The sequence below is a fragment of the Chiloscyllium plagiosum genome, unplaced genomic scaffold (assembly GCF_037043375.1).
Source record: "Chiloscyllium plagiosum isolate Xiang-an unplaced genomic scaffold, Cpla_swu_hap1 HiC_scaffold_4, whole genome shotgun sequence".
NCBI classification, from domain to species: domain Eukaryota; kingdom Metazoa; phylum Chordata; class Chondrichthyes; order Orectolobiformes; family Hemiscylliidae; genus Chiloscyllium; species Chiloscyllium plagiosum.
The window spans coordinates 140,301,418-140,318,625 of NW_028270142.1; the positions used below are offsets into that span (position 1 = coordinate 140,301,418).

A 17,208-nucleotide genomic window follows, 5' to 3' on the forward strand; every position below is an offset into this window, starting at 1 on the left:
CGGATCTGGTGACCCACTCTCAGAAATGAGAACTGGGTTCTGAGGAAGGGGCACTCGAACAAGAGAAAGTGAGGACTGCAGATGCTGGAATATCAGAGTCAAAAAGTGTGGCACTGGAAAAACACGGCAGGTCAGGAAGCGTTGGAGGAGCAGGAGAGTCAACATCTCCAGCATAAGCTCTGAACAGGTTGACACAGAAAAATAGGTTAATAGAGTCATAGAGATGTACAGCATGGAAACATACCCTTCGGTCCACCTTGTCCATGCCGACCAGATATCCCAACCCAATCTAGTCCCACCTGCCAGCACCCAGCCCAAATCCCTCCAAACCCTTCCTATTCATATAACCCATCCAGATGCCTTTTAAATGTTGCAATCGTACCAGCCTCCACCACATCGTCTGGCAGCTATAATGAAATTATCCATCATCTCTGGCTGGGTTGGATCAGATCTTTCTTCACCCACTAACACCTTCACCTTCTGCTTCAGTGAAAGAGAGCAGTTTATTTTAAAATTAATTCAGGGAGGGGCAAGATTCCTCCAAGTTCAGTGAGTGAAAGAGATGCAAATGTGAACTGAGACTCCAAGCGCCTTTGGTACTGATGTCTCAAATAAAGAGTTTACTGTAGCTACAAGAACAAAAGCGTGTTTGTCTCACTCGCCTTGAGTGTGAGGACTCCGCCCTGTCATCTCTCTCTCTCTCTCTCTCTAATATCCTGAAGCGATCAGGAAGTGCCGGGGGCGGGTGGGGGGTTGCTGGAAGCGAACCCGGGGCAGCCCTGTCTGCTGGCGGGGAGATGGTGTGCGGTGACTCGATGCCTCTTCCCAGTCCCCGGTAGGAGGAGGAGTGGCTGGCTCCGGCCGGCATTGGGAGCTATGGCGAGTGCAGTGTCAGTGGCGACTCTCCTGGAGCTTGTTCCTAATGTATCCGAGCGACAGAACAGCACGCTATCACCCACCTGGAGTAACCTACACCCTTACCAGGTGAGAAGGTCCCGGCTTTCAGCAGGAGGCGCGTCACTTACTCCGCACTTTCAGGCAAAACTTGCTTTATCTGTAACAATTGAACTGGAATTGCCTTCCATCAGAGCGGATCTGTAACAAATAGTGACAGACTGCAACAGTTCGCTGCATTTTCTGCGTTTGTAGCGAATTTCTTTTAGTCTTTTGCCCTCCCCTCTGTTGTTGTGTGTGTTTCGTGTTTCAGAGAAAGGGATGCAACAAAGTGTAAACTTTTCCCCGAACTTCCCGAGTGAAGCCCCCCATAGCCGATGGTCCCTCCGATCTGACAGGGCGGGGTGGGGGAAGGGGTCGGTTATCTCAGTTTGACTGGAATGTGATGCAGAGAGACGCCTACGGCTTGGGTTCACCCTCCGAGGTTACCATGACCCTCAAATTAAACCTTCTGTGTTCATTGAAAAATAGCTTAGCACACAGACATAGTCACAAATGCAGTTAGATTCTGTACTGTAGCAAACATTGGTTCAATCCAAACAAACCAAAGATATCTCTTACACATCCGAGACTATATTTACATGGATTTGAAACACTAGGAGGGGCTTTCCCTCAGGTTAAACCACCACCTCTTAGTGGAAAGAGAGTCTCGCTAAGAATATGGCAACTTTATATGCCTGAAGAAGGGCTCATGCCGGAAACGTCGATTCTCCTGCTCCTTGGATGCTGCCTGACCTGCTGCGCTTTTCCAGCAACACATTTTCAACTTTATAAACAGGACAGACTCCAGTTCTCACTTCCCTCCATCAACTCGCACACTTGTTACTGGGAATGACCAAGCAAGGAAGTTCAAACGACCAAATGTTTGCTGGTGAATTCAGGATTATTTTCTTTATTCCCCCCCCCCCCCCCCCCTATAATCGGTCCTGACCTCCTCCCTCAAAATTTCATCCATTTTGACAATTTGCAACTTGCTTAGCATCATCTGTATTGAGGGCTAGATTCAGTTCCTGCTCCTCGGATGCTGCCTGACCTGCTGTGCTTTTCCAGCACCACTCTAATCTAGACTCTGATTTCCAGCATCTGCAGTCCTCACTTTTGCCTCAGTTTCGTTCTGCCAATAAGAGAAGTTCAAATAAGGGTCGACAGTGCAGTCGCAGTGTCCCTGCCTCTGAGCTAGGAGGTGCAGGTTCAAGCCCCACTGCTTCAGAGCTGTGTCTTAATATCTCTGAATAGGCTGATTACAAATAACTAAAGGTCCTCATCTGAGAGCAGACATAGAAACTCACGGTGCAAACAACAAATGCTGGAGATCACAGCGGGTCAGACGGCTTCCATAGAGAGAGATCAAGCTAATGTTTCAAGTCTAGATGACTCTTCATCAGAGCTGCTGTGAAGTGTGAAGGGGGCAGCATTTATCCAAGAGTGGCCGGGGTGGAGTGCTGAGGGAGAAAGAGTCGCAGATTAAGAGATCAGTTTGTGAGAATGGCAGGACAACAGTGTGTCTAACTGCCAGACTGGGAAAGGACAGTCCCACTGGGGTGGGGGGAGGAGAGAGAGGATAACAGAATGTAACAAGGCGAAAGTGACGTCTGCAGACGCTGGAGATTAGAGTCGAGAGTGTGTTGCTGGAAAAGCACAGCAGGTCAGGCAGCATCTGAGGAGCAGGGGAATCGACGTTTCGGGCATGAGAATGTAACAAGTAAAGCTAAAAGTAAGGAATGGAATAGTTCACAATCTGAAGCTGTTGAACTCGAATATTGAGCCCAGAAAGTGCCTAGTCTGAAGATGAGGTGTTGCTCCTCCATGGACAAGTTGGACCGAAGAGTCTGTTTCTGTGCTGTACAACTCTGAGTCAATGATTGCAGTTTGCACTGTGATTCCCTGGGACACTGCAGCACGTTGAGAACAGACACTAGCAGGCCGCTGTGTTAAAAATGACTGTCTATGAGAAGTCAGGGGCATGCTTGCGCACAGACTAGAGGTGTTCAGCAAAGCGGTCACCCAGTCTGTGTTTGGTTTCTCTAATGTAGAGTCGGCCATCCTGGGTGCAGCAAATACAATACACAAGGTTGGAGGAGGTGCAGGTGAAATGCTGCTTCACCTGGAAAGACTGTTTTGGCCCTTAGATGGGGAGCAGGGAGGAGGTGATGGGGAGCAGGGAGGAGGTGAAGGGGCAGGTGTTGCACTTTCTGCGGTTACATGGGAAGGTGCCATGGAGAGGGAGGGGGTGATGTTGGTGGTCAAGGAACAGACTAGGGAGAAACCAAATGGAGCGATCACTTTGCAGAAATCTCTGGTCTGTGCTCAAGCATGACCCCAGCCTCCGCCACACTCTTAGGTCAGTGTTTTCCAGAAATTGTAGTTCAGGCCCGTGAATACCTCAGTTCATTGTATTCTTGAATGGGGAAGTGGGAATGAGAGCAGAGTTTTGAGGTTCACAGATCACTAAGGTTTATTGGACAGGTATGTAATAATGAAATATGTTGGAACAGGGAGGGCCATGAAGATATTATGTTCCTACCATCCTCCTACAATCCACATTGTTCTATTTGGGTGAGGTGTTGGACTCAAAATATTGCTGGATATTTATCCAGAGATTCAAATCCCACCATGACAGATGGCAGAATTTGAATTTAATAAAAGTCTGGAATTACTGATGACCATGTAACCATTGTTAATTGTTGTAAAACACATCAGGTTATCCTTTAGGGAATGAAATTGCCATCCTTACCTGTCTGGCCTAGCTGTGACTCTAGACCGACAGCAACATTGGGCAGTTAGGGATGGGCAGTAAATGCTGGCCAAGCTAGTGATACATACATCCTGCAAATGAACAATGAAAAACTATTTTCATTTTCCTTCATGTGGGCAGCAGTGGCAGCATTTGTTGCCCATCCCTAATTGCCTTGGCACTGAATGTTGCAGAGGGCATTTAAGAGTCAAGCATATTGCTGTGGGTCTGGGGTTACAGCAGAATTCCTACCCTTAAAGACATTACTGACCATGTTGGGATTTATGACAAATGACAATTGTTGTCATGGTCATTGAGGCTAGCTTTCAATTCCAGATTGAATTTAAATTCCACCAGCTGTCCCTTGGGGGCTTTGAATCCACCTTTCCAAACCATTGGGTTCCTGGATTACTAGGCCAGTGACATGATCACCATGCCTCTGTCTGTCCAATGATCTCAGCTAGAGTCCTGCCATAGTGGACGTTGGTCTGCTTGTTTATGCAAATTGGATAGCTAGACCAGTTGAAAGACTGGAATATGAACTTTGTACTGGGCGTTGAACATTCTGAGCAACAGCCCTTCAATTGTTATCCATGACTCACTGGGTAATAACATCACTGGTCAGTTGCAAGTGTGTAGGTTCTCTTCCCACTCCAGACACTTGAAGACAATGCAGAATGACATTCCAGTGTGGTACTGGGGCTGTGCTGCACTGCCACATGTACTTTTATTTTAGATGAGGTGTGAAATCAAAGCCCTTTCAGTGCTCCCTCAGGAAGAGAGACAAAGTCCAGTGAAAACATCTGCAGAAGAGTCCATCTTTATCCTTCAATCACTATGAACAGATACCAAACCATTAAGGTCAATGGGGTTAAAAATCACACAACACCAGGTTATAGTCCAACAGGTTTAATTGGAAGCACTAGCTTTCAGAGCGCTGCTCTGTAATTGGGTGGTTATCGAGTACACAATTGTAAGACACAGAATTTATAGCAAACGTTTACAGTGTGATGTAACTGAAATTATACATTGAAAAATACCTTGATTGTTTGTTAAGTCTCTCATCTGTTAGAATGACCATGATCGTTTCATTTCTTTCACATGTAAATCACAAAACTTTTTTAAAAACTTACATTCTCAGGTTAGCTGTAACAATTGGTGTCAGCCCAGATAATGTGTTGAAGGTGTTAGCCCCCTGTGTGCAGTTGTCTGTGCCATAATGTTTAGACTGATTCAAATCTAAAAAATAAGTGAACAGAGTCTTACATGGATTCATGCAGTTTTTGAGCAAAGTACAATGTAACTCTGCAAGTACAAATTCACCCCACAATATATGTGTGTATGGTGGGTTTGTGTGTGTCTGGGGTGGGGGGTTGTGAGTGTCTGTGAGAGAGTGTAAATGTGTGTGTGAGTGTAAAGGGGTCAATGTGTGTGTGTGTTTAGTAGTGCAATGGTTGTCACCTGTAGTGTGACATGAACCCAAGGTCCCGGTTGAGGCCCTCCCTATGGGTATGGAACTTAGCTATCAGCCTCTGCTCGGCCACTTTTCTCTGCTGCCTGTCCCATGGCCACCCAAAGGTCCAAGGTCGAATGTCCTGAACCACTGAAGTGTTCCCCAAATGGGAGGGAACACTCCTGTCTGTTGATTGTTGGGCGGTGCCCATTCATCCGTTGCTGTAGCTTCTGCTCGGTTTCCCCAACGTACCATGCCTCAGGGCATCCTTGCCTGCAGTGTATAAGATAGACAATGTTGGCTGAGTCACATGAGTACCTGCCATGTACATGGAGGGAGGTGACTCCACACATAATGGTGGTGTCCATGTCCACACTCTGACACGTCTTGCAGTGCCTACCGTGACAAGGTTGTATGGAGTGTCCTGAAAGCCAGGCTGTTTGCTACAAGCAATGATCTTCGTGGCCTGCAACACATTATCAGTGAGGATGAGCACCTCACCAAGACCTTCCGCACACCTCCACTCTCACCTTTAAACAACCACCAAACCTCAAACAGATCATTGTTCGTGCACACACACAGGCATCCTACACATACACACATGCAGACACTCCTAAACACAGATATGCACACAGACACTCATACACACTCCTACAAACTCACACAAGCACCCTCTCACAGACTTAGACCCCTTTACACTCACACACCCACATATATACATTTTCTCTCACAGACATTCACAACCCCCACCCCAGACAGACAGACAGACACACACACACACATGAATTTGTACTTAGAGTTACATTGTACTTTGCTCAAAAACTGCATGAATCCATGTAAGACTCTGTTCACTTATTTTTTAGATTTGAATCAGTCTAAACATTATGACACAGACAACACAATAAAGGGGGTTAACACCTTCAACACATTATCTGGGCTGACACCAATTGTTAAAGTTAACCTGAGAATGTAACTTCTAAAAATGTTTTGTGATTTACATATGAAAGAAGTGAAACTATTATGGTATTGTGTGATTTACATATGAAAGAAGTGAAACTATTATGGTATTGTAACAGATGAGAGACTTAACAAACAATCAAGGTATTTTTCAATGTATAATTTCAGTTACGTCATACTGTAAACTTTTGCTATAAATTCTATGTCTTACAATTGTGTACTCCACAATCACCTGATGAAGGAGCAGCGCTCCGAAAGCTAGTCCTTCCAATTAACCCTGTTGGACTATAACCTGGTGTTGTGTAATTTTTAACTTTGTACACCCCAGTCCAACACCGGCATCTCCAAATGATGGTCTATGGGAGCATACTATGTGTTAAAGGAATGCTACATTTCATACTGTAGCCTCGATCATACTGAATGGCCTACTCCTGCTTCTATTTTCTCTCCTCCAACATTTCTAAGACAAAAGTGAGGACTGTAGATGCTGGAGATCAGAATCAAGATTAGAGTGGGGCTGGAAATGAACAGCAGGTCAGGCAGCATCCGAGAAGCAGGAAAATCGACGTTTCAGGCAGGAGCCCTTCATCAGATTCCTGCCTGAAACGTCGATTTTCCTGCTCCTCAGATGCTCCCTGGCCTGCTGTGCTTTTCCAGCACCCCTCTAATCTCGACTCCTATATTTCTAACCTGAGTGAGCATCTTCAAGATGAAGTGAGGTGGGAGGGCGGAAGCAGAAAGGGTTAAAGAAGAAATGAATTCCAGAGGGCAGTAAATTTTGGATGAATTAAAATTGAGCCTGTTGAAGATGATAGACAGAAGGATGAGTGATGAAAATAAAATGTGCACAAAGAATTAAGTTCTACAGTGCTTCTTAAGGGAGGAGTGGGAGGGATTAGGGATGGAATTTCAGAGTTTAGTCTAAAATAACACCCTTCATAACAATACAGACTCTCAGTTTCTGGTAGCCTAAATAAAACATGCTGAGTATAGATAAGGTACTCTTCAAACATCGCAATGTATGACTCAAAACGTACATTCCCTTAAAGACCGTCACTGAGTTGAACTCAAGCACTGACTGTAAGGAAGCATTGTGCAATGTTGATCATTTTTAAATGAAGCAGTACAAAATTGCTTGGTCCAACATTTTCTTTCATACTTTCCCAAGGAATTTCTAACAACTTCCAGTATTCCATTGGAAACACATTGTTTCGATCTGATGGATGTAATCACTTGTAAAAAATCCATTTTGTTAAAATCAGCAGTGAAATCTATCAGGGATGAGGAGAGATTTTTTAATGTAACTGGTTGTTATAATCTGGAATACAGTACCTGAAAGGGGTGAAGAAAGCAATTGAGATAGAGAATTGGTTGTCGACCTAAAATTAGGAACATTTTACATTGCAATGGGGAAAGAGGGGAAGTGGAAATAATTGGATTGCTCTTTCAAAGAGTTAGAAGAGGCAATGTGGGCTGAATGGCCTTCTGCGATTCTGTGAGATATTAGCTGAAATGTGAACTAGCTTAACAGGTGACTGATTAATTGGAAAGAAAACTCTGATTGTTCAGCTTTTCAATTTGAATTCAATGCTGTCATGTGAGGCAATAGCCAGGGTAGGAATTAATCACAACTTGTTGGAGAGGGGTTTGAAAGAGGAGTCTGAGTCCTGTGTACAATAGCTCAAATCATTCTTTATTTGGAGTTCATGTAACACGCGTATGGGAGAGGCCAGAGACTGCTCTGAATCTGGCTTTCACATGCGGTCCAGTTACCCTCTTAATTACTATTCAGATTGGAGGTCTGTGACACTCTCTCTTTCCCAATAAAGTACAGGATATTTATACATACCACGTTACAATGTTTACATGCAACATTGACATCAGTGCTTGCCACATCCTCTCTGACCTACATATCCCAATCCTGTGAATACACAATCAATGATTTACCACTTCATGGTCCACCTTGGGTCATCCCATCATCCGTGATGTTTGCCAGACCTCCTATCACCTGACCTTGGGCTCACATGGTCATTGACCACATTCCAACACTGATTGTTATGTCTCTTCCTGGACATTTGCCAGCAGCATCATACTGAGTGGGTGCTGTTGTTGCTTTGCGAAGTGGCAATCATTTTCCTGAGGGCATAACGATTAGGTAGTGATTTGCAAATGCCTCAATATAATGCCATCTGTTTTCTGGAGTCCTTTCATGAGGTCATTTCTTTATACCCTTCATCATATATCATTTGCTCCTTGGTTTTTATACCATTCATCTTTCAATCCACCCCCTGCCCCACCCGGCTGATAGGACAGGGGTTCTCTCTACAAATTACAGCAATTTGTCTAAATTCCTTAATGTTAGTTGTTTGTTGCATTTATAATTTTGATATACCTACTTGTATAATATGTAATGATGATGTAAAAAGCCTTTGATTATGGTGGTATCAGATTTCCCTTCTATACTTTACCAAATAACAAGACTTCCAACCCAGCCTTGAGCAGATGTGAAACTTATAACCTTTCTGATTGACCAGGCTCATAGAATCACCTGAGGAGCTCATTAAAGCTTTGTGGAGACTAATTAATCTAGTGTGGAACACTGAACATTGAAGTGGTTATTAAAAATATGACTTTATATTTTGCTTTGGCATGATTTAAGGAAATACAATAGCTTTAATTAGCTTTTCCTAAGCTACTGAAATATCATTGGCCCTTTCATGCATTTTTAGTGTTCCTGAGAACGAGAAAAGATTTGAGTCAATTGGCAAAGTTGTCATTAGTTGACTGCATGGAGAAAGCAGCATTGGTGTTAATTTCTCAGGATATTGAAATAATGGGCAGAACCAAACTTTAACCACAACAGGATATAGAATGGTCCACTGACTCCCTCACACCTGTCTTCCATTCAGCCAGATCATGAGCAACCCATACCTCAAACTATTTACTAACCTTACCCAAAGAGGTGCAGGTTAGGTGGATTGGCCATGCTAAATTGTCCATAGTGTCCAGGGATGTGCAGGCTAGGTGGATTAGTCATGGGAATTGCGGGGTTACAGGGATAGGATAGGGGGGTGGGTCTGGGTGGGATGCTCTGTGGAGGTTGGTGTGGAGTCAATGGGCCGAATGGCCTGCTTTCACACTGATTCCACAATCACAACATTTAAAAGGCATCTGGATGGGTATATTCTATGAAGTTTTCTCTTTCCCATTAAGACTTCTAATAAGCACATCATTATCTTTTGGTTGCCCTGAGTAAGAAGGCTACGATTCTGACTGTGGAAAGTTCTGCCTCAAATAACAATTCTCTTCAATGGGCAATACAGCAGAATCGACCTCCTTAGATAATGGCAGGCACTGCTGCTTATTAACAACAGAGTCAGCTCCAAATATCTTAGCAAAGTCACAAAAGCATCCCTATTGCAAAAAGAAATGAACATGGATAGTCGGGAATGTGAAGTAATTCGGATCCAATCTAATGGCAGAATGGGCTGGAGGGGCTGAGTGACCTTCTCCTGCTCCTGACCTGCATGCTTGCCATCTGACACTGCAGGTCACACATGCACATTCCTTTTGCTTATCTGCACCTTGTCCACACTATCTCAAAAGCTCCACAAATTGACACAAGACGTTTACAAACTTTTTTATTGCTCAATTTAAAAAAAAATGTTTGCCAAGCCGTTCCCAATGGAGCAAATTCAGTCATTGCATCTGGGAGCAGCAACCAGTGGGCATAACATATCAGGAAATAAGTATGGAAGTGCAGCTTTTCTCTATCCTGTTAGTGAAGGTACTAGACCATAGGGTGCTCTCTCCTGTGAGAGGTTTCACCTGAGGGTCACCACACCTCAGGGGAGGGCAGAGGTTGAGAAAGGGAATCCCTTTACGGGTACCTCAGCTGGCGTGGGATTTGAACCCATGCTGTGGCCTCATTCTGTATTGAAATTCAGTCATTCAGCCACCTGAGCTAACCAATCTCCAATCCCTAATAGGAAAGAGGCAGAGAAAAGTAATTGGAAAGAATTTGAATTTCTGGTGATCACCAGGAAGAAGTATTTTAACTACTCCTAGATCCGATACTGTGTAAACCTCATAATTAACAATCACAATCATGATGGGGCCTGGGTAGGGTAAATAGACAAGGTCTGTTCCCTGGGGTAGGGGAATCCAGAACTAGAGGGCATAGGTTTAGGGTGAGAGGGGAAAGATTTAAAAGGGACATAAGGGGCAACCTTTTCACACAGATGGTGGTGTGTATATGGAAGAGCTGCCAGAGGAAGTGGTGGAGGTTGGTACAATCACAACATTTAAAAGGCATCTGGATGGGTATATGAATAGGAAGGGTTTAGAGCGATATGGGCCAAATGCTGGCAGGTGGGACTAGATTAGGTTAGGATAGGATATCTGATTGGCATGGACGAGTTGGACCAAAGGGTCTGTTTCCATGTTGTACATCTCTATGACTCTTATGACATTTCTGGTGGCTCTGGTAGAGGTGAAACTTCCCTTTCACACAACTCCTGTTTTCTTTCCTTTTTCTCTCTCTCTCTCTCTCTCTATTTCTCGCCGCCAACCTCCTGCTCAGTCCTTTTCTCCTTATCGTTTTCTCGCTGCTATTGCCTTACATTATCTGCTCAATTTTTAATCATTTTCACTTCTCCCTATCATATTCCTTCTCTGGCTCATATTTCATTTTGCTTTTTGATGCATTTATCTTATAGAGGATGTGGCCTGACCAGAAATCCAAATCAATCGAGAATTAATCTATCCACAAATCAAAATAGTGCAAGTGAAAGGTTTCATCTCACTGTTGACAGCTTTTTTTCCATGCCTTTGAAACAATGCTATTTGCTGTTTTTTGTCACATGGAGATAAATATTGCTTGGAAGAGGGGTGATTATGTATTGAAACATAAGCTGTGAATCAGAGGGTCACACTCCACATCACAGATTTGTGTGCATGATTTAGGTTAACATTTCAATGCAGTACTGAGGCAGTGCAACACAGAGGAGCCAGAAATAGCCATAGTCTGACCGCAGTGTGTAAAATCTCTCATGCTGTGATGGGTTTGACGGCTGTTGGAAGAAAATCCCAGTGTGTAGCCCCTCAAATGGGGTTAGCTGAGTTGGCCATGCTAAATTGCCCATAGTATTCAGGAGTGTGTCGGTTAGGTGCATTAGTCAGGGGTAAACGTAGAGTAATAGGGTAGGGGAATGGGTTTGGGTGGGATATCCTTTGGAGGGTCGATGTGGACTTGTTGGGCCGAAGGGCCTGTTTCCACACTGTAGGGATTCTGATTCTATGAAACAAAATTAGCAGGTCATCATCACTGCAAGAGTTTTCTAAGTGCAAATTGTTTCCTTTTTTTTCTCTCCATTCCAACTGTAAATTGTCATCATTGCTGTTGTTCAAGTCATGGGTGATGACACATCAGGGTCAGGAGATTCTACTGTGGGTCTTCCAGGAACTGAACAGCTGATTATTGTCTCTCAGATCTTTAAGCACATGGAGCAGGACATCTCCACCAGATGGATTGTGGGATTTGCTTCTTTCTCGTTCCTTCACAATCAATTCTCTAAATCATAAGACATAGGAGCTGAAGTAGGCCATTTGGTCCGTCGAGTCTGTTCTGCCATTTCATGCGATCATGGCTGATGTGATGATCCTCAACTCCACTTTCCTGCCTTTCCCCATAACCGTTGATTCCCTTCCTGATTAAAACTCAGCTTTGAACATACTTAATGACTTCTTAGACCATAAGATGTCAAGAGGAAGGCTTATGTGAGAATGAGGTGTGAAGGCTCAGTTAGGGGGTTCGAGAGTTACAACTTAGCCAGAAAAGATTTAAAGAGAGGGCTAAGAAGAGCCAGGAGGGGACATGAGATGTTTTTGGCGGATAGGATCAGGGAAAACCCTAAAGCCTTCTATAGGTTTATCAGGAATAAAAGAATGACTAGAGTAAGATTAGGGCCAATCAAAGATAGTAGTGGAAAGTTGTGTGTGGAATCTGAGGACATAGGGGAAGCGCTTAATGAATACATTTCGTCAATATTCACATTGGAAAAGGGCAATGTTAGTGAGAATACGGAGATACAGGCTACAAGATTAGATGGGATTGAGGTTGATAAAGAGGAGGTTTTAGCAATTTTGGAAAATAAGACATTGGGGCCAGATGGGATTCATCCCTGGATTCTCTGGGAAGCCAGGGAAGAGATTTCAGAGCCTTTGGGTTCGATCTTTATGTCATCGTTGTCAACAGGAGTAGTGCCAGAAGACTGGAGGATAGCAAATATTGTTCCCTTGTTGAAGAAGGGGAGTCTGGACAACCCTGGTAATTATCGGCCAGTGAGACTTGCTTCAGTTGTGGGTAAGGTATTGGAAAAGGTTATAAGAGATAGGATTTGTAATTATCTGGAAAGGAATAATTTGATTAGGGATAATCAACACGGTTTTGTGAAGGGTACGTCGTGCCTCACTAACCTTATTGAGTTCTTCAAGAAGGTGACAAAACAGGTGAATGAAGGTAAGGCGGTTGAATGTGGTGTATATGGACTTCAGTAAGGGGTTTGATAAGGTTCCACACAGTAGGCTATTGCACAAAATATGGAGTTTCGGGATTGAAGGTGATTTAGTGGTTTGGATCAGAAATTGGTGAGCTGAAAGAAGACAGTGTGGTGGTTGATGGGAAATGTTCATCCTGGAGCTCAGTTTCCAATGGTGTGCCACAAGGATCTGTTTTGGGACAACTGCTGTTTGTCATCTTTACAAATGATCTGGACATGGGCGTAGAAAGATGGGTCAGTAAATTTGCAGATGACACTAAGGTAGGCAGAGTTGTGGATAGTGCCAAAGGATATTGTGGGTTACAGAGGGACACAGATAAAATGCAGAGCTGGGTTGAGAAATGGCAAATGGAGTTTAATGCGGAAAATTGTGAGGTAGTTCACTTTGGAAGAAGTAACAGGAATGCAGATTACTGGGCTAATGGTAAAATTCTTGGCAGTGTAGATGAACAGAGAGATCTCGGTGTCCATGTGCAAAAATCCCTGGAAGTTGCTACCCAGGTTGATAGGGTTGTTAATAAGGCATATGGTATGTTGGCGTTTATTGGTAGGGGAATTAGGTTTTGGAGCCATGCGGTCAATACACTAGTAAGGACACACCTGGAATATTGCATACAGTTCTGGTTACTGCATTATCGGAAGAATATGGAAGCTTTTGAAAGGGTTCAGAGGAGATTTACGAGGATGTTGCCTAGTATGGAAGGAAGGTCTATTGTGGAAAGGCTGAGGGAACTGAGGCTGTTTTCGTTGGAGAGAAGAAAATTGAGAAGTGACTTAATCCAGATGTCGAAGATAATCAGAGGGTTAGATAGGGTGGACAGTGAGAGCCTTTTTCCTCTGATGGTGAAGGCTAACACAAGGGGACATAGCTTTAAATTGAAGGGTGATAGATTTAGGACAGATATGAGGGGTAGTTTCTTTACTCCGAGAGTAGTAGAGACATAGAACAGCCTGCCTGCAACAGTAGTAGACTTGCTGACATTAAGGGCATTTAAATAGGCATTGGACACACATATGGATAATAAGGGAACAGTGTAGGTTAGGTGGGCATCAGATTAATTTCACAGTTCGTGCAACATGGAGGACCGAAGGGCCTGTACTGTGCTGTAACGTTCTATGTTCTATATTCTAAGATATTAGAGTAGAATTAGGCCATTTGATCCACTGAATCTACTCTGCCATACAATCGGAGGGCCTGGAGGGGAGATTCTTTTTTGGCCCGACAGTGTCCAGTCCACTGATATTGATTTTGCAAGTTTTGCCCAAGTGCTTATGCAGATAGCGTCTAGAAGGATACTAGTGTTTGCTTGACAGCCTTTTTCATTGATTCGGGGGGATGTGGTAGAAATATTGCTGGTTGAATTTCTCTGTCAGTGATACATACTACAGATCTGAGTGACTCAATGGTTAGCACTGCTGTTAGGCAGTGCTGTGAACTAGGGTTTGGTTCCAGCCTTGGGAGACTGTCTGTGTGGAGTTTGTACATTCTCCCTGTATCTCCTGGTGTTCCAGTTTCCTCCCACACTCCAGGGATGTGCAGGTTAGGGTGGATTGGTTATGCTAAATTGCCCACGATGTGCAGGCTAGGTGGGTTAGCCATGAGAAATACAGGCTTACAGATGGAATGCTCTTCAGTGTGGACTGAATGTCTTGCTCCACACTGTAGAGATCCTATGAGATCTGTATGCAGTACAGGAATGTGGTGATGCCAAATGCTCTGCATTTTGAGGTTATTTGTTGACTTGTGGAAGTCTTAATTGTCAAAGACTGGCTGCTGTGGTTTGTTGGAAGATTGAATTGACACAACTTTATCTGGTGTTGGATCTCTTTGTCAATAATGGCCTTTTGTCCAAGGTGGCTATCAAAGCATGGAAAATGCTCACCATGTTCTTGTCTCGCCTTCACCAACATGACGGGTGCAGTATATCAGAGGGCAGCTCCTTGAGGTGAATGGTCACTGTTGGGTAGATTGTAACCAGCAGGGGGATTCCTGAAGGAGTCAGTTTTAAGACAGCTGCCAGCGTATCATTGTGAAGAAATGTAGGTTTGGAACAAAGTGTTTTGGACATCCAGTTCTCTGGAGCACAGACCCCAGACTCGTGATTTTCTCAGTCAGATGCTTTGGTCACATCAGTGGATGCAATGAACATCCTTGGTTTTGTTCTCCACCCTTATCCATGGATCCGTCTGACCACAAAGAGCATGTTAGAGCTTCCTCTGGAAGATCAAAGGCCACACTCTGTCTCCGGGAGGATTTCCTCAGCCACAGGAAGTTGGCAATTCGGAAACAAGTGGGTCCGAAACAAAAACAAAAATTGCTGGAAAAGCTCAGCAATTCTACCAACATCTGTGGAGAGAAATTAGAAGTAAGTATTTGGGCCAAATGACCATTCCTCAGAACCGATGGTAGCTAGGAAAACATTGGTTTCTATGCAGAAGATAGGGTTGGGGGAGAGGTAAGGAGTAAATGAGAGATGGAGATAGAGCCCAAAGAGACAGAAGGACAGTTGGATAGACAACAGAGTGAATAATTATCTGACTAGGGCAGCATGGTGGCTCAGTGGTTAGCACTGCAGCCTCACAGCACCAGGGTCCCAGGTTTGATTCCAGCTTCGGGTGACTGTGCAAACTCCACACAGACATTCTCCCCGTGTCTGCTCCGACAGCACTTTTCAAACCCATGACTATTCCATCGCGAAGGACAAGGAGCAGCAGATACATGGGAACACCAACCTCTGGAAGTTGCTTTTCCAAGCCACTCACCATCCTGACTTGGAAATATATCGTGGTTCCGTGGGTGGCCCGCTTCTCCAGGATAGTTGAGGATAAGCAAGAAATTCTGGTTTATCTGGAAAATCCCACGTTGCTTGAATGAATTTGAAAAACGACTTGCCTTCAGGGAGAACATGCATGATGGAACTGTAGGTTAGTGAGTGAGCTGAGTTGCTCTTGCTGAGACCTGGCAAAGTCATGATGGGCTGAATGGCCACTTGTGCTGTAGCTATTTACCGACATGGCTATTGCATTGCTCAGGGATGGACAATAAATGTTAATCTTGATGGTATTGCCTATGTCTGGTGAATCAGTTTTTCAAAACCAAATCGCCTACATTTAGTTTGAATTCATCAAAGTAAATTCATCAAAGCATAACTTTTAATTGGAACAAAGTCAAACCCTCCCTTTCTGCAAACACCACATTGTGGGATTGTATTAAATGTGGCAGTGTGCCATCGATGTGTTGTATTTAGCTTGTGTAGCACAGGGAGTGGAGAAAGGGGAGGGAGTCCTCCTGTTCAACACATAATAATACTGTCTGTTTACTCCTTGCAAGTTCTACGCCCATCTGCTTGGGTTCAATCCAGAATGGATTGACTCACATTTCAATACAACATGGGAAGAGGCCATTCTGCCCTTTGTGGTCTGTGTCACATCACTGAAGGAGCTATCCAGTTTATCCCATCCTCCACCCTTTTTGCTATCGCTCTGTGCATTTTTCACCATCAAGTATTTAGGCTGGTCCTTTTCGATAGTTTCGGCTGAATCTGCTTCCAGCATGTTTTCAGATCTCAACAACTAGCTGAGCTTTAAACTACTGTTCACTATTTCCCTCTGGTTCTTTGCCTCTTTATCCGAAATCTGTACCTTCCCTAGTTGCTGAGATGTTCCACGACATCTCAGTGGAACACTCTCCCCCTTACAAAATCCCATCATAATTGTGAATAGTTGTATAACGTCTCCTCCTAGCTCTTGCTGCTCTTGGTGGAACAATCTCAACTCCTCAGCAGAAGTCCCTCACAACTACCACACTTTGTCTGCTCACCCTCTTGACTTCCATGGTTCGAAGGGCAGAGTGGCCGACTCCTGTTCCTATTTTCCATGATGTTCTACTCCACTCTTCCATTTATTGACAGACAATATCAGACCTTAGTGGGATATCATTCTATCAAGGAGATGTCTCATTTCGTTTGGATGGTCTGTGAGGGATTAATGTTACATTCTGTCAGTGTGTTTAAAACCTGGTTGTCCTTCTACACCAGTCTCTAAAGGTAAGCATTGCAGGTACAGTGGGTGGTGAAGAAGCCAAATGATATGTTGGCCTTCATAGCGAGAGGATTTGAGTACGAGAGCAAGGGTGTGTTGCTGCAATTGTACAGGGCCTTGGTGTGACCACAACTGGAATGTTGAGTGCAGTTTTCATCTCTTTATCCAAGGAAGGATATTCTGGTTTTGGAGGGAGTGTAATGAAGGTGCACCAGACTGATTATGGGATGGTCGGACTAATGTATGTGCAGACTGGACTATATTCACTGGGGTTGAGAAGAATGAGGGAGAATCTCATAGAAACCTACAACATTCCAACAGGACTAAACAGAGTAAACAATGTTTCTAATAACCGTGGACTGTTCAGAACCAGGGACTGCAGTCTAAGGATAAAGCATTTCGGACTGAGATGAGGAGAAATGTCTTCACCCAGAAAGTGGGGAGCCTGTGGGATTCTCTGCCACAGAAAGCGACCGAGGACAAAACATCGAATGTTTTCAAGAAGGAGT

The 17,208-nt window shown here is 44.1% G+C and overlaps 1 protein-coding gene across 3 annotated transcripts in view; it reads left to right on the forward strand.

The window, feature by feature from the left end:
• The first annotated feature begins 686 nt into the window (after positions 1 to 686).
• Positions 687 to 17,208, forward strand: part of nipal2 (NIPA like domain containing 2) — a 76,108-nt gene continuing 59,586 nt past the window's right edge. For 2 of the 3 annotated variants that reach the window (XM_087986724.1, XM_043687659.2), the window contains exon 1: positions 687 to 984. In XM_087986724.1, the coding sequence (XP_087842850.1) occupies positions 877 to 984 (108 nt within the window). In that variant the 5' untranslated portion in view covers positions 687 to 876. The remainder of the gene's footprint in view (positions 985 to 17,208) is intronic. The other variant, XM_043687656.2, reaches the window with a different exon arrangement.